General features: G+C 42.6%; 1 protein-coding gene across 5 annotated transcripts in view; it reads right to left on the bottom strand.

The window, feature by feature from the left end:
• Positions 1 to 20,756, bottom strand: part of LOC124615429 (solute carrier family 12 member 8) — a 216,096-nt gene that overhangs the window by 69,739 nt on the left and 125,601 nt on the right. For all 5 annotated transcript variants that reach the window (XM_047143316.1, XM_047143324.1, XM_047143341.1 and 2 more), the window contains 2 exons: positions 17,533 to 17,666; positions 5,228 to 5,427 (listed from right to left, as the gene is read on the bottom strand). In XM_047143316.1, coding sequence (XP_046999272.1) covers positions 5,228 to 5,427; positions 17,533 to 17,666 — 334 coding nt within the window. The remainder of the gene's footprint in view (positions 1 to 5,227; positions 5,428 to 17,532; positions 17,667 to 20,756) is intronic.

Genomic DNA, 20,756 nt, shown 5'->3' with positions numbered 1-20,756 from the left:
CAGACGACGATATTGGGTAGATTCGGTGGACACTGAAATACCACTGCTGGAGGTGTGGGAAGGATAGTGGGTAGGACATTCCTCATATCAGGGCAAAATGAGAGGTAGTCCTGGCAGGGGATGTGATTCAGAGGCAGAGCCACGTGTGAAAGCACCCACATGATTTACCAACTGACCTGCCTACACTGTGAAGCCTTCTATGTTCGAATGACCAGCAACGAACTGTCCATTCGCATGAACGGACACAGGCAGTCAGTGTTTGTTGGTAATGAGGATCACCCTGTGGCTAAACATGCCTTGGTGCACGGCCAGCACATCTTGGCACAATGTTGCACCGTCCGGGTTATCTGGATACTTCCCACTGACACCAACCTATCAGAACTCCGGAGATGGGAACTTGCCCTTCAATATATGCTCTCTTCCCGTTACCCACCAGGCCTCAATCTCCGCTAATTTCAAACTGCCGCCCCTCGTACATCACTTGTCACTCAACAACATCTTTGCCTCTGTACTTCCGCCTCGACTGACATCTTGCCCAAACATTTTGCCTTTACATATGTCTGCCTGTGTCTATATACGTGCAGATGGATATGTGTGTGCGTGCAAGTGTATATCTGTCCCTTTTTCCCCCTAAGGTAAGTTCTTCTGCTCCCGGGATTGGAATGACTCCTTACCCTCTCCCTTAAAACCCACATCCTTTCGTCTTTCCCTCTCCTTCCCTCTTTCCTGATGAAGCAACCGAGAGGGAAACATTCCACGTGGGAAAAATATATCTAAAAACAAAGATGATGTGACTTACCAAACGAAAGTGCTGGCAGGTCGATAGACACACAAACATACACACAAAATTCAAGCTTTCCCAACAAACTGTTGCCTCATCTTTCCTGATGAGGCAACAGTTTGTTGCGAAAGCTTGAATTTTGTGTGTATGTTTGTGTGTCTATCGACCTGCCAGCATATATATATATATATATATATATATATATATATATATATATATATATATATATATATATATATATATATATATATATATATATATAAAAAATTCTGTAGTTAACCTTTCCTCCAAACCTCTCTCCCTATCCGAAACCTCTGTCCTATCCAAACGCCTCACCTTCAGCCCCACTCCCAGATTCAACCAAACAGCCCTTGTCAAAGATTTACTGTCCTACACCCATACTCTCTGCTGGAAATATCACTTTGCCATGTAGAAAAATGATCCCAATCCTACTCCTAATAGTCCAACTCCCCAAGACACTATCCAAATTGAACCCTGCCTTGAACAGTTCCGTCCTCCGTCACAGCGGGACCCACCTCCTCTTCCTCAAAATCACCCTCTCCAAACTTTCCAGGAATTTCTCACTTCCAGCCTTGCCTCTCAATCCTTCTTAAAAGACCTTAATCCTACTCCCAACATCACCACTGCTGAAGCCCAGGCTATCCGTGATCTGAAGGCTGACCGATCCATCGTCATTCTTCCGGCGGACAAGGGTTCCACAACCGTGGTACTTGATCGTCGGGAGTATGTGGCTGAGGGACTGCGTCAGCTTTCAGACAACACTACATACAAAGTTTGCCAAGGTAATCACATTCCTGATGTCCAGGCGGAGCTTCAAGGAATCCTCACAACCTTAGGCCCCCTACAAAACCTTTCACCTGACTCCATCAACCTCCTGACCCCACCAACACCCCGCACCCCTACCTTCTACCTTCTTCCTAAATTTCACAAACCCAATCATCCCGGCCGTCCCATTGTAGCTGGCTACCAAGCCCCCACAGAACGTATCTCTACCTACGTAGATCAAAACCTTCAACCCATTACATGCAGTCTCCCATCCTTCATCAAAGACAACAACCACTTTCTCGAACGCCTGGAATTCCTACCCAGTCTGTTATCCCCGGAAACCATCCTTGTAACCATTGATGCCACTTCCTTATACACAAATATTCCAAACGTCCAGGGCCTCGCTGCGATGGAGCACTTCCTTTCACGCCGATCACCTGCCAGCCTACCTAAAACCTCTTTCCTCATTACCTTAGCCAGCTTCATCCTGACCCACAACTTCTTCACTTTCGAAGGCCAGACATACCAACAATTAAAGGGAACAGCCATGGGCACCAGGATGGCCCCCTCGTACGCCAACCTATTCATGGGTCGCTTAGAGGAAGCCTTCTTGGTCACCCAGGCCTGCCAACCCAAAGTTTGGTACAGATTTATTGATGACATCTTCATGATCTGGACTCACAGTGAAGAAGAACTCCAGAATTTCCTCTCCAACCTCAACTCCTTTGGTTCCATCAGATTCACCTGGTCCTACTCCAAATCCCATGCCACTTTCCTTGACGTTGACCTCCACCTGTCCAATGGCCAGCTTCACACGTCCGTCCACATCAAACCCACCAACAAGCAACAGTACCTCCATTATGACAGCTGCCACCCATTCCACATCAAACGGTCCCTTCCTTACAGCCTAGGTCTTCGTGGCAAACAAATCTGCTCCAGTCCGGAATCCCTGAACCATTACACCAACAACCTGAAAACAGCTTTCGCATCCCGCAACTACCCTCCCGACCTGGTACAGAAGCAAATAACCAGAGCCACTTCCTCATCTCCTCACACCCAGAACCTCCCACAGAAGAACCCCAAAAGTGCCCCACTTGTGACAGGATACTTTCCGGGACTGGATCAGACTCTGAATGTGGCTCTCCAGCAGGGATACGACTTCCTCAAATCCTGCCCTGAAATGAGATCCATCCTTCATGAAATCCTCCCCACTCCACCAAGAGTGTCTTTAGGTTAGGTTAGGTTAGTGTTTAACGTCCCGTCGACAACAAGGTCATTAGAGATGGAGCGCAAGCTCGGGTTAGGGAAGGATTGGGAAGGAAATCGGCCGTGCCCTTTCAAAGGAACCATCCCGGCATTTGTCTGAAACGATTTAGGGAAATCACCAAGAGTGTCTTTCTGCCGTCCACCTAACCTTCGTAACCTCTTAGTTCATCCCTATGAAATGCCCAAACAACCTTCCCTACCCTCTGGCTCCTACCCTTGTAACCGCCCCCCGGTGTAAAACCTGTCCCATGCACTCTCCCACCACCATCTACTCCATTCCTGTAACCTGGAAGGTGTACACGATCAAAGGCAGAGCCACGTGTGAAAGCACCCACGTGATTTACCAACTGACCTGCCTACACTGTGAAGCTTTCTATGTGGGAATGACCAGAAACAAACTGTCCATTCGCATGAATGGACACAGGCAGACAGTGTTTGTTGGTAATGAGGATCACCCTGTGGCTAAACCTGCCTTGGTGCACGGCCAGCACATCTTGGCACAGTGTTACACCGTCCGGGTTATCTGGATACTTCCCACTAACACCAACCTGTCAGAACTCCAGAGATGGGAACTTGCCCTTCAGTATATCCTCTCTTCTCGTTACCTGCCAGGCCTCAATCTCCACTAATTTCAATTTGCCGCCACTCATACCTCACCTGTCTTTCAACAACATCTTTGCCTCTGTACTTCCGCCTCGACTGACATCTCTGCCCAAACTCTTTGCCTTTACAAATTTCTGCTCGTGTCTGTGTATGTGCGGATGGATATGTGTGTGTGTGCGCGAGTGTATACCTGTCCTTTTTTTCCCCTAAGGTAAGTCTTTCCGCTCCCGGGATTGGAATGACTCCTTACCCTCTCCCTTAAAACCCACATCCTTTCGTCTTTCCCTCTCCTTCCCTCTTTCCTGATGAGGCAACCGTTTGTTGCAAAAGCTTGAATTTCATGTGTATGTTTGTGTTTGTTTGTGTGTCTATCGACCTGCCAGCACTTTCGTTCGGTAAGTCACATCATCTGTGTTTTTAGATATATTTTTCCCACGTGGAATGTTTCCCTCTATTATATATATAGTGTGTGTGTTTTGTCTAATACAGAAGAAGGCCTTTTGGTCTAAAGCTTACTTGTTTAGCGGTCTTTTTGTTGCGCCTGTATGCGGCTTAGCATCTCTGCTATATGGTGAGTACCAACTATCCTTTTTATAATGTTGTCAGACCCTTGATTTCCCATTGCTGAATGTTCTATGTAGATCAGAGATAATGGACAAGGACGCTAATGTGAGGAAGCAAAGAGAAGGTGAATGTCTGCTACCTCAACTTTGGCTCACATTAAGTCATAGCCTTTCTCAATAGTGGTGAAACATTCCCTGTCTTCTGTCACTCTTATTATCTTGTTTCTAAAGCTCTGCTTCAACTTCGAAATTTGAGCAACACAAGGTTACTCTGTAGGAAAGACTCTCTGGGTTTTCTCCTCTTGCTGACTATACTGGTGTATCTTTAACAACTGTTTGGATATGATTTTAAGGCCTGGAGACTTTTAGAGTAATTTGTATCAGGCTTAGTTACTTTTTTCCATGTTATGGCTGGATGACAAGTATTCCTTCCTAGCTGTGAAGAATTTTCTTTTGCATTTTTGATGCTACTGAATATCTCATTGGGGATTATTTCATTGTTTTGTTATTCTGTCTACACTACTCAAATTTTAAAATTTTTTCTCCATAAATTTTTGGTTCTTACAGCATTTTTAATATACCCTCCCTGTTTAGCATTATTCTAGTGTAATTCTCATTTAGGTTCAATACACCCATAAAACCATTATGCTCCCATATTAAGTACTCATGCATGTGACAAAATAATTTCCAGAACTGCTGAAGATTGTTCCGTAAATGGGGTGTCCCAGCAGGAATGGTCAATATTCAGGATTTGACAGGAAGAATAATTCAAAGCAAGACAGTATAGTACACATGAACGCTAAATTCCAAACATTAAGAGTTATGAGAACTTGTTTATCTTTATTAATGTAAAATAAGTACGTCTACTGAACAAGTGCTCTTAGCTCTTAAGGTATGCATTTTAGAGCCCTTGTCTACTAAACAATTGTTTTTGGTCCATACTGCTTTCTCCAAAAATATGGAATTAAAAGAGTAAGCAGCAGAAAAGATTTGTTTCACAGCCTCGAAGATGATGATCTGCTCAAACCCCTTAAGTATGCATGTTCGAGCCCATGTTTACTCAACTTTTTCACTTTGAATGATGATTCCTGTCATATCCTCATATACTGATCATTCCTCCTGGCACAATCTGTATATAGTACAGTCTAAGAGTGTATAAAATTAATATGTAAATGCTTGTCTGCGTAACATTACTTTTTAGTCACAAGAAACTATGCAGGTTACTCACCTAAATCTGTCTTCACGTCTCTGGTGAATATCATGTGTCTGTGCCAATGCAAAGTATGCGTAGTCAATAGAGGCATATGTAATCAGGAAAGGCATGGTGACAACAGGTGCAAGTGTATTTATCTGTCCAACTAGGATGAAAGTCAGCGTAACGACTGCAACCACTGCCAATGAATACAGTGGCACTTTATTGGGACCCCGCTGCAAAATGTTAAATTTAATCACTACACAAAAGTAATTATTCTCATTTTCACATTATTCATGAAGGATACAGTTATGAACATAATGGGAAACGTAAAAATAATAATACTACCTCCTGCACCACAATGAACACACATCCAATTGAGAGCCAAACTGAAAATGAAGTATTAATAATTTCAAAAATGTGCTGACTCAATGTTTTGACTTCAAAATGTGGGCTAGTTAGAGAGAGAGAGAGAGAGAGAGAGAGAGAGAGATTGTCTGTTTTATTTTTCTTTCTATCTTGACCAACACCTTCTGTCCATAACTCGCTTCACGCTACCTTAACATCACAGATCAGGAACCATCCGTACTCAGCCAAGACTGGCCAACCTCTCTAAGGGATAGGTGTATGCAACGTGGGACAAGAGGGGGCACTGTTGGGCTATAGGATACAGAGTTTCTATTCACTTCAGAATAATGACAAATTAACGTTTGGCACTGCTGAGCATCAAGGAAAATGCAGTCTCTATACAATTTAAGTTTATTAAGTTGTCATACAGATTACTGGAAATATTCCATTTCCTTGGCACAACAGCACTTTTGGCACTACCATACAGTCAAAGAGAATGCAAAACTTCATGAAACATTGCCAAAATAGAGTCGCCAATTTGTCCACCCATACAGCTCTTGCATAGTTACAGAAAAGTGCTGGTCAGATGTCTAATCCAAGTTCAGCAAGTCTGTTCAGGGCCATAGGAGTGAGCATTTGTGTGTGTGTGTGTGTGTGTGTGTGTGTGTGTGTGTGTGTGTGTGTTTTGCTAGAAAAAAAACTAGTACCTGAAAGCTAGCATGAATGCTGTTTTCTATTATTTGTTTCTCTACTCTAGGCAGCAATCCACTATACGTGAGTGCTTGCCTTCCTCATATTTTACGTATTGCTCCATACAAGAATTTCCATTATGGCAGAAGAACTAAAGCAGTCCCTGGAAGAAAAAAATGGCCATATTATAAGACAGGTGTTCTCATCTGTGGATCCAAATGCAAATTTGGAAAGAAAAAATTGTCATGTTCTGCACTAGAAAAGAGAAATATGATGTGAAATTTCAAAGTCTCCCCATAAATTGAAACCTTTTTGACGCCTATAGGGTGCAACATAGCACAACATGCAGTCAAAGAGTTATAAATTTCGCATCTCAGTTAGCATGACTGCAAAATAAGTTATCAACCTGAATAGGCGAAGATGGTTTTGGCTCAGTCACAAGCTTTTAAATAAAGAGCCAGTGCTGTAAGTCTAGTTGAATAATTCCTTTTGCAGAACCTCCACAATAAACATATTTTCAAAAACATATTTGGTTAATATTTGGTTAAGGCATACAAATGATGCAATAAATCCATTAACATGATCACACCTGAAATTTTGTAATCAGTGTTACAGATTGTTCCATTACGCTTCGGGTGTGCAGCCGCAAGAAATCTCCTTCTTCTTCTTCTAATATTTTGGCCGTATAACATTGAGCCATCTTCAGAGTGAGCCGCAGGACTGCCGCTCCAGAGCTCGCTTCGTCCCTTTATACTCGTGTACCATGCGACTGCGCATGCGGCCACAGATGCAAATGCGCCAGAGACGTAGGTCGGCGGCAGAGACGTGCATAATGCGCGGGTTGTATCTATGACTCTGCAGTCGATCTGCGTTGACATATCGATGTATCGTTGCGAGCTGCACTGTGACAACGTCTTTGTGAGTTTATTGCAGCAAGTGCCGGATTCCATGATTTATCAAGATTGAAACCACTATCACATGCACGGGACCGTATACATGTGGATTTCACTGGCCTCTTTCTCAGTGCTTATTGGCTATTGGTCACTGACTCATATTCTTGTTTTCTGGATGTCGTTCATTGCGTTTTAACATCCACAACTGCCACTGTTGCAGCCTTGCCCAAAATTTTTCACCTGAAGGCTTGCACATGATGTTAGTGTTTGATAATGGTTCATAATTTTCATTGCAAGAGTTTGCAGCATTTGAGATGCCCATGGTACCTGTCACATCCTTGCCCCACTGTTCCATCCACAATCTAATGGTGAAGTGGAACAGCTAGCGCGAATATTCAAAACTCGCATGAAAAAAAAAAAAAAAAAAAAAATTTGCCAACTCTTCGCCCGCTGTTGCCTTAGATCAGTTTTTCTCCTTGTAATATTTCATGCCATTCAGCGAGAAGAGCCCACCGGAGCTACTTTGTGGGTGCTAGCCAAGGACACTGCTACGCCTCCTGCATCCTCCACTTGAACATCAACCCGAACAGCTGCCATGCCTCTTTTGGCCAGGTGTGGTTGACTGTGTGCACGGTTTTGGACATCAGCCTAAATGCATTCCAGCTTTCACTGCCAGATGCCAGAGGCAGCGTCTCTGTGACATCTGCATGGTGGAAGGCCTCTGCTTGAGGCATTGTGATCAGCTTCATCTTTGCGTGCATGGCTGGGGCCTACTATCACACCATCACCTCCAAGCCCGCCCACATCAGGTGTCACATCATCTGCTGCTGCCAGTTCTCCCCTTCCATACACGTGAGGGCATCCCTCCTTGTTGGCCAAACCAGCAGTTCCTCAACTGCTTCTGACACAATCATCAGGGATTCCATCACCCATTACCGAGCACCCGCTGATACCAGTATCATCAACACCACGAGCACCATCACCAGAGCTGATGCCTGAGGTTGATATGGAAGCAGGACTGGTGTCACCGGTGTTGCCATATGGCCAAAAGCTTAAATTGTGAGAGTTTTTTTGGTTGCGCCTATCTGTGACTCAACATCTCTACTTTCCTTCTCATAATATATACACATATAGCAAAACTATTATTAATATCCCTTGTTCCTTAAATAAATGTCCAAAAGGTGATCTTGGCTGGGTACCAGCTATTACTTTGATTATACAGTCTCGTGCACTGAATACTTTTTCCTTGATGATAGATTACATGAAAATTTGATGCCATATGAAAGCAAAATCAAATAGGGGTAATGCAGGAGTAACTTAAATGATGAATACAAAAATAAGAGTGCGGGTAAGCTACTACAAACAGCATAGTAAACGCATTATTGTGGCCAAGATAGACACAAAGGCCACACCTACTACAGTAGTACAAGTTTATATGCCAACTAGCTCTGCAGATGATGAAGAAATTGATGAAATGTATGATGAGATAAAAGAAATTATTCAGCTAGTGAAGGGAGACGAAAATTTAATAGTCATGGATGACTGGAATTCGACAGTAGGAAAAGGAAGAGAAGGAAATGTAGTAGGTGAATACGGATTGGGGCTAAGAAATGAAAGAGGAAGCCGCCTGGTAGAATTTTGCACAGAGCATAACTTAATCATAGCTAACACTTGGTTCAAGAATCATGAAAGAAGGTTGTATACATGGAAGAATCCTGGAGATATTAGAAGGTTTCAGATAGATTATATAATGGTAAGAAAAAGATTTAGGAACCAGGTTTTAAATTGTAAGACATTTCCATGGGCAGATGTGGACTCTGACCACAATCTATTGGTTATGAACTGTAGATTAAAACTGAAGAAACTACAAAAAGGTGGGAATTTAAGGAGATGGGACCTGGGTAAACTAAAAGAACACAAAGGATGGTTGGTTGTTTTGGGGAAGGAGACCAGACAGCGTGGTCATCGGTCTCATCGGATTAGGGAAGGATGGGGAAGGAAGTCGGCCGTGCCCTTTCAGAGGAACTATCCCGGCATTTACCTGGAGTGATTTAGGGAAATCACGGAAAACCTAAATCAGGATGGCTGGACGCGGGATTGAACCGTCGTCCTCCCGAATGCGAGTCCACTGTCTAACCACTGCGCCACCTCGCTCGGTGAACATAAGGGAACAAATGACAGGAATGGGGGTAAGAAATACAGTAGAAGAAGAATGGGTAGCTTTGAGGGATGAAATAGAGAGGGCAGCAGAGGATCAACTACGTAAAAATACGAGGGCTAGTAGAAATCCATGGGTAACAGAAGAGATACCGAATTTAATTGATGAAAGGAGAAAATATAAACATGCAGTAAATGAAGCAGGCAAAAAGGAATACAAGCGTCTCAAAAATGAGATCGACAGGAAGTACAAAATGGCTAAGCAGGGATGGCTAGAGGACAAATATAAGGATGTAGAGGCTTATCTCGTGAGGGGTAAGATAGATACTGCCTACAGGAAAATTAAAGAGACCTTTGGAGAAAAGAGAACCACTTGCATGAATATCAAGAGCTCAGATGGAAATCCAGTTCTAAGCAAAGAAGGGAAAGCACAAAGGTGGAAGGAGTATATAGAGGGTCTATACAGGGGCGATGTTCTTGAGGACAATATTATGGACGTGGAAGAGGATGTAGATGAAGATGAAATGGGAGATATGATACTGCGTGAAGAGTTAGACAGAGCATTGAAGGACCTAAGTCGAAACAAGGCCCCGGGAGTAGACAACATTCCATTAGAACTACTGATAGCCTTGGAAGAGCCAGTCCTGACAAAACCCTACCATCTGGTGAGCAAGATGAATGAGACAGGCGAAATTTCCTCAGACTTCAAGAAGAATATAATCGTTCCAATCCCAAAGAAAGCAGGTGTTGACAGATGTGAAAATTACTGAACTATCAGTTTAATAAGTCACGGGTGCACAATACTAACTCAAATTCTTTAGAGACGAATGGAAAAACTGGTAGAAGCCGACCTCGGGGAAGATCAGTTTGGATTCCATAGAAATGTTGGAACACGTGAGGCAATACTGACCCTACAACATGTCTTAGAAGAAAGATTAATGAAAGGCAAACCTACGTTTCTAGCATTTGTAGACTTAGAGAAAGCTTTTGACAATGTTGACTGGAATACTCTCTTTCAAATTCTGAACGTGGCAGGGGTAAAATACAGGGAGCGAAAGGCTATTTACAATTTGTACAGAAACCAGATGGCAGTTATAAGAGTCGAGGGACATGAAAGGGAAGCAGTGGTTGGGAAGGGAGTGAGACAGGGTTGTAGCCTCTCCCCGATGCTGTTCAATCTGTATATTGAGCAAGCAATAAAGGAAACAAAAGAAAAGTTCGGAGTAGGTATTAAAATCCATGGAGAAGAAATAAAAACTTTGAGGTTTGCCGATGACATTGTAATTCTGTCAGAGACAGCAAAGGACTTGGAAGAGCAGTTGAACGGAATGGACAGTGTCTTGAAAGGAGGGTATAAGATGAACATCAACAAAGGCAAAACAAGGATAATGGAATATAGTCGAATTAAGTCGGGTGATGCTGAGGGAATTAGATTAGGAAATGAGACACTTAAAGTAGTAAAGGAGTTTTGCTATTTGGGGAGCAAAATAACTGATGATGGTCGAAGTAGAGGGGATATAAAATGTAGACTGGCAATGGCAAGGAAAGCGTTTCTGGAGAAGATAAATTTGTTAACATCGAGTATTGAATTAAGTGTCAGGAAGTTGTTTCTGAAAGTGTTCGTTTAGAGTGTAGCCATGTATGGAAGTGAAACATAGACGATAAATAGTTTAGACAAGAAGAGAATAGAAGCTTTCGAAATGTGGTGCTACAGAAGAATACTGAAGATTAGATGGGTAGATCACATAACTAATGAGGAGGTATTGAATAGGATTGGGGAGAAGAGAAGTTTGTGGCACAACATGACAAAAAGAAGGGACCGGTTGGTAGGACATATTCTGAGGCATCTAGGGATCACAAATTTAGCATTGGAGGGCAGCGTGGAGGGTAAAATCGTAGAGGGAGACCAAGAGATGAATACACTAAGCAGATTCAGAAGGACGTAGGCTGCAGTAGGTACTTGGAGATGAAGAAGCTTGCACAGGATAGAGTAGCATGGAGAGCTGCATTAAACCAGTCTCAGGACTGAAGACCACAACAACAACAACAACAATGAAAGCAGTGAATGAAAGTAGGCTTAGTAAGCTAATGTACTTACATGTTTACTGCCAAAACTTGCAATAACACTACTATCATAGATAGCTAAACTCAAACATTTCAGCAGATCGGCAATGTCTTTCCTTCAGCTTAATCTCTCATCAATGCACAACCCAAAAATTTGGAATACTCTGCCTTAGCTACAGACTTCTGCTCAAACTCTACGTTTATTAATGGTGTTGTTTCATTTCCTGTACAGAACTGTATATACTGTGTTTTATCAAAATTTAAAGAGAATCCATTTGCAGGAATCACTTAATAATTTTCTGAAAGACATTATTTACAATTTTCTCAGCTAATTCTTGTTTGCTGGGTGTGATTACTATACCTGTATCATCAGCAAAAAAAACTAACTTCACATCTTCGAGAATATAGAGTGGCAATCATTAATATATATTAAGAACAATAAGAGACCCAAGGTTGAACCCTGTGGGACACCATTCTTGATACCTCCCCAGTTAGAGGACTCTGCTGATTTTTTCACATTATGTGAACTATTCATTTCAAACTTCTGTACTCCTCCAGATAAATATGAATTAAACAATTTGTGTGCTGACCTACTCATACTTAAGCTTATCTAGAAGAATTCCATGATTTGCACAATCAGAAGCATATTAGAGGTCACAGAAAATTTCAATTGATGACGTTCAGTTATTCAGAGAATTTAATATTTGATCAGTGAATGCATATACAGGGTGAAAGGTATTTAAACCGACAAACTCTGGGAACTTCCTGGCAGATTAAAACTGTGTGCCCGACCGAGACTCGAACTCAGGACCTTTGCCTTTCGCGGGCAAGTGCTCTACCATCTGAGCTACCAAAGCACGACTCACGCCCGGTACTCACAGCTTTACTTCAGCCAGTATCTCATCTCCTACCTTCCAAACTTTACAGAGTTGTAGGGGACATCAAAACAAATATTTTTCCCTAATGTCATTTTTTTCCTATAAGGAGTATTTAAACCGGTAGAGGAAGATTTCTCTGGCGGCAAATTAATTAAACCAACAAACACTTTTCCATTTTTTTATGACCAAGAGACAACACATTAACACAACCCAATTTCAGTTACAATAGATTTTCAAAAATGCCTCCGTTGACACATAAACAAAGGTTACACCGTCGGATCATGTTCTCTCTGACACGGGCAACAACCCCAGGAGTATCCTGAATTGTTCCTGTTGCTGCTACTATCCGGGGAACCAGATCCTCTTCTGATGCAACAGGAGTTGCGTAAACAAGGTTGCGTGTCTCCCCCCACACAAAAAAGTCCAGAGGGGACATATCTGGGGATCGAGCAGGCCATGGTACAGGACCACCTCTGCCAATCCACGTTTCTGGGAACCGTCGGTCCAGGAATCGACGCACACAACGACTGAAATGTACCGGCGCCCCATCATGTTGGAACCACATGCGTTGTCTTGTAGGGAGTGAGACGTCTTCCAGCAATTCTGGCAATTCTCTGGCGAGAAAATTGTAATAGTACCTGCCATTTAATGGCCTAGGTAGCAGAAACGGCCAAATTAAACAGTCCCCAACACCAACCCATACATTAACGAAGAACCGCACTTGATGAGCGCTAGTAACTGTGGCATGTGGACTAGCCTTACTCCAAACATGCGAAATGTGCGTGCTGAAGACTCCATCATGCCCGAACATTGCTTCATTGGTAAACAACACAGAGGATGGGATGTAGGACGCATTTCACACTGTTCCAGGTACCACTGCGAAAACTGTGCTCTGGGTGGATAATCAACTGGTTCCCCGTTGTGGACACGCTGTAAGTGAAATGGACGTAACAATTGCTCTCGAAGGACTGTTCTTACATTCGTTGTCCCCATGTTATGTGCAATTGCACAAGTGCTGATTGAAGGATCCCGCTCCACATGCTGCAAGACAGCTTCCTCAAATTGCAGCGTTCTTAATGTGCGAAGGCCTACCTTTCCAGGTAATCTGCTACATGACCCGGTCTCACGCAGACGTTGGTACACAGCGGCAAAGATCGTATGATGCAGGATATGGCGATTAGGGTATTGTTGTTGATAAAGCCGCTGTGCAGCTCGTCTGTTGTGGTGCGCTACGTAGTTCGCGCCAACCATATCGGCGTGCTCACTCCAGTTGTATCGCTCCATTACTAAACAGACAATGCACTATTATACTGGTGGACAGCAGTTGCCTACTATTGAAGAGCGTAATACGGCCTCCACCGGTTTAAATAATCCTCATAAGAAAAAATGACATTAGGGAAAAATGTTTGTTTTGATGTCCCCTACAACTTCCCAGAGTTTGTTGGTTTAAATACTTTTCACCCTGTGTAGTATTTTCTGCTTAAAAGCCTTTCTGAAAACCAAACTGGTATTTTGTTAGTATTTTATTTTTACAAATATATGAAGTTACTTTGAATACATTACTCTGCCAAGAAATTTAAAGAAAGCCGTCAGAAGTGAGACTGGGCAGTAGTTGTCGGCATCAGACCTATCCCCCTTTTTATGCAATGGTTTAATGACATCATATTTCAATCTATCAGGAAAAATGCCCTGTTTCAGTGAGTTTTTACGAATTTGGCTGAGCTTCCGACTTGTCTCTTGGGAACAAGCTTTCAGTACTTTGTCAGAGATGCCAAAAATTAAATGTGGGCTTTTACTTTTGAGTGAGTTTATTATTTTCCTTCAAAAGGAGAGATGGGTAGAATTTCAACTTTATCAGATTGGATAGGTATTTCCTCTTCTATGTACAGCTTTTCATTTTCTAATGAACGTTTGGATCCTACTTTCTCCACATATATTTATTGATCCACTTAATTGCCCACATTTCAATACAGCTGACATATGACCAATAGAAAATTTGTTTGTATCCAAACAGGATACATCAAATGTATTCAAAATTGCAAATAAGGACAAACATCAGCTGTAGAATGGAATGACGACTATGGAATGACGACTATAAAAATTTGTGGCAGACCAGGACTCGAACCCAGATTTCCCGCTTATCATGAGTGGTCGCCTTACCATTTGGTTATCTGTGAACGACTCACAGCCACACCCAAACTTCCACATGTCATCAACCATACGCTTACTGCATAGTGAGTGTAGTCACAGCAGTGCCTACTCCTTTGGATACACATGCATGTCCAAAGGAACTTTAAATCGTAATCAGAATAACATAAGCACTGCAATATCATACACAGGCACTGCAATATTGTGCCTGGATAGGAATTGGCATCAAAGTGACTGATGTATTGTGTAAGACATTTTGATGGTCATGTTTCAGCAGATGACATATGTTTTATCTAACAGGCTCACAAGAATTCGTTAAGTCACTACCATCCCTGGTGATTCTGAAATTAAATGATTGCTATGGATATTCATGAACAACTTTTGTTTGGAGCTTGCATAATTCTTAAACTAGGATGGCAGCTGGGTCTGCTACCACCAACTGGGAAGCAACAGAAAGTGAGGAATGGAAGTACCTATCTTTGTCAAAAATGAACAAGTTTCAAATATAATCACATGCGGGGAAGGTTATGCTGTCCTACTTATGGGATTGTGCAAACATGATTCCAGATCATGACATACCTGGAGAGAACATTCACCGCTTCATCATATTAAGAGCTCTGATTAGATTCTCAATGAGATTTAATTAAATGAAAGGTAGAGAAACTGTTATTATGTTCCCATATAATTTTGTAACAACATAACCACAATATTTCTCTGTGTGTTTTATTCCTACACTCCTGGAAATTGAAATAAGAACACCGTGAATGCATTGTTCCAGGAAGGGGAAACTTTATTGACACATTCCTGGGGTCAGATACATCACATGATCACACTGACAGAACCACAGGCACATAGACACAGGCAACAGAGCATGCACAATGTCGGCACTAGTACAGTGTATATCCACCTTTCGCAGCAATGCAGGCTGCTATTCTCCCATGGAGACGATCGTAGAGATGCTGGATGTAGTCCTGTGGAACGGCTTGCCATGCCATTTCCACCTGGCGCCTCAGTTGGACCAGCGTTCGTGCTGGACGTGCAGACCGTGTGAGACGACGCTTCATCCAGTCCCAAACATGCTCAATGGGGGACAGATCCGGAGATCTTGCTGGCCAGGGTAGTTGACTTACACCTTCTAGAGCACGTTGGGTGGCACGGGATACATGCGGACGTGCATTGTCCTGTTGGAACAGCAAGTTCCCTTGCCGGTATAGGAATGGTAGAACGATGGGTTCGATGACGGTTTGGATGTACCGTGCACTATTCAGTGTCCCCTCGACGATCACCAGTGGTGTACGGCCAGTGTAGGAGATCGCTCCCCACACCATGATGCCGGGTGTTGGCCCTGTGTGCCTCGGTCGTATGCAGTCCTGATTGTGGCGCTCACCTGCACGGCGCCAAACACGCATACGACCATCATTGGCACCAAGGCAGAAGCGACTCTCATCGCTGAAGACGACACGTCTCCATTCGTCCCTCCATTCACGCCTGTCGTGACACCACTGGAGGTGGGCTGCACGATGTTGGAGCGTGAGCGGAAGACGGCCAAACGGTGTGCGGGACCGTAGCCCAGTTTCATGGAGACGGTTGCGAATGGTCCTCGCCGATACCCCAGGAGCAACAGTGTCCCTAATTTGCTGGGAAGTGGCGGTGCGGTCCCCTACGGCACTGCGTAGGATCCTACGGTCTTGGCGTGCATCCGTGCGTCGCTGTGGTCCGGTCCCAGGTCGACGGGCACGTGCACCTTCCGCCGACCACTGGAGACAACATCGATGTACTGTGGAGACCTCACGCCCCACGTGTTGAGCAATTCGGCGGTACGTCCACCCGGCCTCCCGCATGCCCACTATACGCCCTCGCTCAAAGTCCGTCAACTGCACATACGGTTCACGTCCACGCTGTCACGGCATGCTACCAGTGTTAAAGACTGCGATGGAGCTCCGTATGCCACGGCAAACTGGCTGACACTGACGGCGGGGGTGCACAAATGCTGCGCAGCTAGCGCCATTCGACGGCCAACACCGCGGTTCCTGGTGTGTCCGCTGTGCCGTGCGTGTGATCATTGCTTGTACAGCCCTCTTGCAGTGTCCGGAGCAAGTATGGTGGGTCTGACACACCGGTGTCAATGTGTTCTTTTTTCCATTTCCAGGAGTGTATATCAACATCAAATTGTTGCCCTCAAGTATCCACACTAAATTTCCACCATAACATATGGGAGCCTGTGCCTTTGCAAGATAAGGAGTTCACAGAACACAATGGCCTCAAAAGCACATGCAAGAAACCTGACCATTAGCAACTTACCTACTGAATGTTGTCCTCATAGACCATGCACAGCAGACGTTGCTCTCACACACATGTAGGTTTTTGTATCACTGGTTGTGGATTTGGGAGGAATTACTATTTGTTCAGATTGCAGGTAGACAATAAGAACAACTTCTGAAACGGGAATTCATGTGCATCATGAGATTTGCACGGAGTGTAGTTAACAATAGAACCTTATTCACCACTCTGAGTGAGGTAACAGCATTGGGAGACAAAGGTGATTGTGCATGTTTGTTAACTCTGATAAAGGGCTTTGACCTGGAGTTCAGCAATTATCTACTTTTTCTTTAGCTGCCTGCTGACAGCTTTGCATGTCTTATTTGACAAACCCAAAATTTACAACATAATTTGTAGATTAAATTATATGATAGCCACCTACCACTTTTTCTTCAATTTCTTTGCCCATGAAGGAAACTGCACCTCATCAACATAACAAAGCCATTTTTTTCTCCATTTCAGCACAGAAGTGTGAGATATATATTTTCAGAAGTTCTCCACAATATTCAGTGAAGAGACCATACCAAAAATTTGTGAAATGCATAGATAATTTCCAACAACAGAGTAGAAGTGACGTACAGAAACAAACATGCTTGAATATACAGGATTGGCCGAAAGTCACAAAGGGGCAAAAGAGTTATAACTGCACGTAACTTTTTTATTCATTCTTTTCTCCTTTCTTATCTTTCAAAGTATGGCAGAAGATGAGTGACCATCCTTGAGTCTATGAAATATACATGGAAATTATTGATAAATAAAAACGTTAATTACACTTCATGACTTTTGGCCAACTTTGTAGCTGTCACTGATATAATAAAAATTTCACATAGCTGTTTCCACTTACCCCTCGTCCTAATATTTGTATGATAGGTATAACATTCTCATTGGCAACTGACTGTAGGACACGTGGTGTACCGTACATTGCCCCCAGGCAGCTGGACATTGAAGACACGTACAAACCAGCTAGCAATAAAACACCTGTAACAATTTCATTCATTGTCAGAAGTGTAAATGATAATACCTTATGGTCAAGCACACAAATGTAACACATACTAGCAAATACTGATCAAAGAAGACCAAGCCATTTTAAAAGAATGAAAAACTAAATAAACAGAACAATACAGAAATGCCTGACAATGTACCTTCTGTGCTAATGAATGCTGAACATCTGAACTGCTGTGTCAGGCACAAATGCAAAGCACTTTAAAGAAATATGGCAGAAAATTGTTGATCTACCACCATACAACAGTATGTAATACAATTTTTTGTAAAGGAGAACATGGCAATCACTGAAATTTGTTATTTATTTATTATTCATTAATTGGTATTGCACAAATGGAATAGCTTTAAACTTCAAAAAACATAGCTCATTCAGTTTAATAATGTCACAGATATGTTGTCTCCTCTTAACACAGAGTTTAGGATCAGCTACTTTTGCCATCAGAATAATTGCCAACTATATGGAAACAGAAATTAAGTATTACTCATGCTTCACGTATTTTCATTCATTACTGTCCTACAAGATAATACCTGGACTCTTCAGTAAGGCAAAAAGCATTCATTCCACAAAAGAAAGTAAACTGATTTGGTTTTGAAGTTCTAGCAGTAGCAGTGTTTACAGACAAAACTTCAGTAATTAAACTAAACAGACTTACATTTGATGTTCATAAATTTAGATTTTTCAGGCGTCTGTATAGGCACCTGGGAATATTAACCATAGCTCCACAGTACATTCAGTTACTTAGGAAATTTGTCATCAAAATCCACTGCATTTACTCACTGCACAGCTGTCTGACACATTGGAAAAAAATACGTAGACTCTAGAGAAGGTTTTGTCGTAAGTATTATCACTGGTTTTATGTGGCCTACCATGAATTCCTCTCCTGTGCCAGCCTTTTTACCTCAGAGTAGCACTTGCAACCTATGTTCGCAATTATTTGCTGGATACATCCCAATCTCTATGTCTTAACAGATGTCCAATCATCATGTCCCTTCTTGTAAGTGTTTTCCACATATTCCTTTCCTCATCAATTCTGTGCAGTACCTCCTCATTACTCATCTAATCAGTACACCTAATTTTCAACATTCTCCAGTAGAATCACATCTCAAACACATCTATTCTTTTCTGTTTCAGCTTTCCCACAGTCTATGTCTCACTGCTATACAATTCTGTGCTCCAAACATACTTTCTGAGAAATTTCTTCCTCTAAGACCTATGTTTGATAGTAGTAGAATTCTAATGGCCAGAAATAACTTTTTCTGCCAGTGCTAGTCTGCTTTTCATGTCCTCCTTGCTCCATCCATCATGTGTTATTTTGTCATCTAGGTAGCAGAATTCCTCAACTTCACACACTTCGTGATCATCAAATATAACGTTATGTCCCTGTTCTCATTTCTGCTACTTTTCGTAACCTTCATCTTTCTACAGTTTACTCTCAGCCCCATATTCTGTACACATTAGACTGTTCATTCCCTTCAACAAGTCCTGTAATTCTTCACTTTCACTGAGGACAGCAATGTCATCAGTTAATCTTAACAATGATATACTTTCATCTTGAATTTTAATCCCACTCTTTTATTTCCATCATAGCTTCTTCGAAGTATGGATTGAACGGCAGGGGTGAAAAACTACATCCCTGTCTCACACCTTTTTTAATCTGTGCTCTCCATTCTTGGTCTTCCACTTCTAATATTCCCACTTGGTTCTTGTACATGTATATCTCTTGTCTTTCTCTATAGCTTACACTTCTTTTTCACAGGATTTCAAACATCTTGCATCATTCAATGTCTAACACTTTTTCCATGCCAACAAATCTTACGAAAGTGTTTTGATTCTTCTTCAGTCTTGCTTCCAGTATGAACCGCAATATCAAACTGCCTCTCTGGTGCCTTTACCTTTCCTAAAGGCAAACTGATCTTCGTCTAACAGATCCTCAATTTTCTTTTACATTCTTTTGAATATTATTCTTGTCAGCAACATGGCTGAATGAGCTGTTAAGCAGAATGTGCGATAATTCTTGCGCTTCTCGGCTCTTGCTATCTTGAGAATTGTTTGGATGATGTTTTTCTGAAAGTGTGATGGTATATCACTCGTCTCATAAATTCTACACACCAATGTGAATAATCATTACAGATTTTCTTGATTCCCTACCATGTTTAAATTCTACCATTCCATGCCCCGACTTTTAGAACATTATCCTTTCATTGGTTATTCAATCTTTTACTCATGGTCACCTCCCCCCTGGCAGCCCTCTCCTGCAAATCCCAACGGAGGATTGGACTGAAATCTTTTGCTGATGGGGAGTTTATCATGACACTTTCAATTACGGGCCACATCCTGTGGATATACGCTATATTTCTCTTTAATTCAGTGGTTTCCATTGCCTTCTGCATCCTCATGCCTTTGATCATCGCTGATTCTTCCACTTTTTAGGCCAGTTTCCCACGCCAAGGGCAAGGGAGTGCCTGAACCTCGGTCTACTCCTCTGCCCTCTTTGACATGGTGGCTGGCAGACTGAGTGCGACTTCTCATGTCGGAAGTCTTCGGCTGTCATTGCTGATGATCTTTATTAAAAATTTAAGCAGTGATGGGGTTTGAACCCAGGACAGAGGACATTTTGATTACCAATCAAAGAGGCTATCCCTAGACCATAGGAGCGCAATGAATTCAGTACATTACTGTTTGTAAAAAGTGAAACACTCAGAATCAATGGTCTGCAACATGCCATGATAAGAGGATGTGTAGAACGGCAAACCATAATAAGTGATTTAACTAGCAGATTGGTGACGTGCACGTAGGTCCAATAGTGCCCTTTTTTGTGTGACCAGACGGGTCTGTGTCATGCAATGTTCAGTCAGTGTGGAGTTATACAAAATGGAAATGAGTAACCAAGTGCCACTATGCCTCACATCCATCACAGGTTTGAATCTCGGCATGTGAGAGCTTTTGAAGAGGGCAGAATGATTGTCATCTGGGAGACATGTCTGTCATTCTGTGACACTGCAGCTCATGCACAACATGCTGCTTCAATAGCGCGGCGTATCTGGAACCAGTGGAGAGAAGAAGAC

Source organism: Schistocerca americana, chromosome 1 (assembly GCF_021461395.2).
Source record: "Schistocerca americana isolate TAMUIC-IGC-003095 chromosome 1, iqSchAmer2.1, whole genome shotgun sequence".
NCBI lineage: Eukaryota > Metazoa > Arthropoda > Insecta > Orthoptera > Acrididae > Schistocerca > Schistocerca americana.
This window is presented reverse-complemented; position numbering and strand designations above follow the sequence as displayed.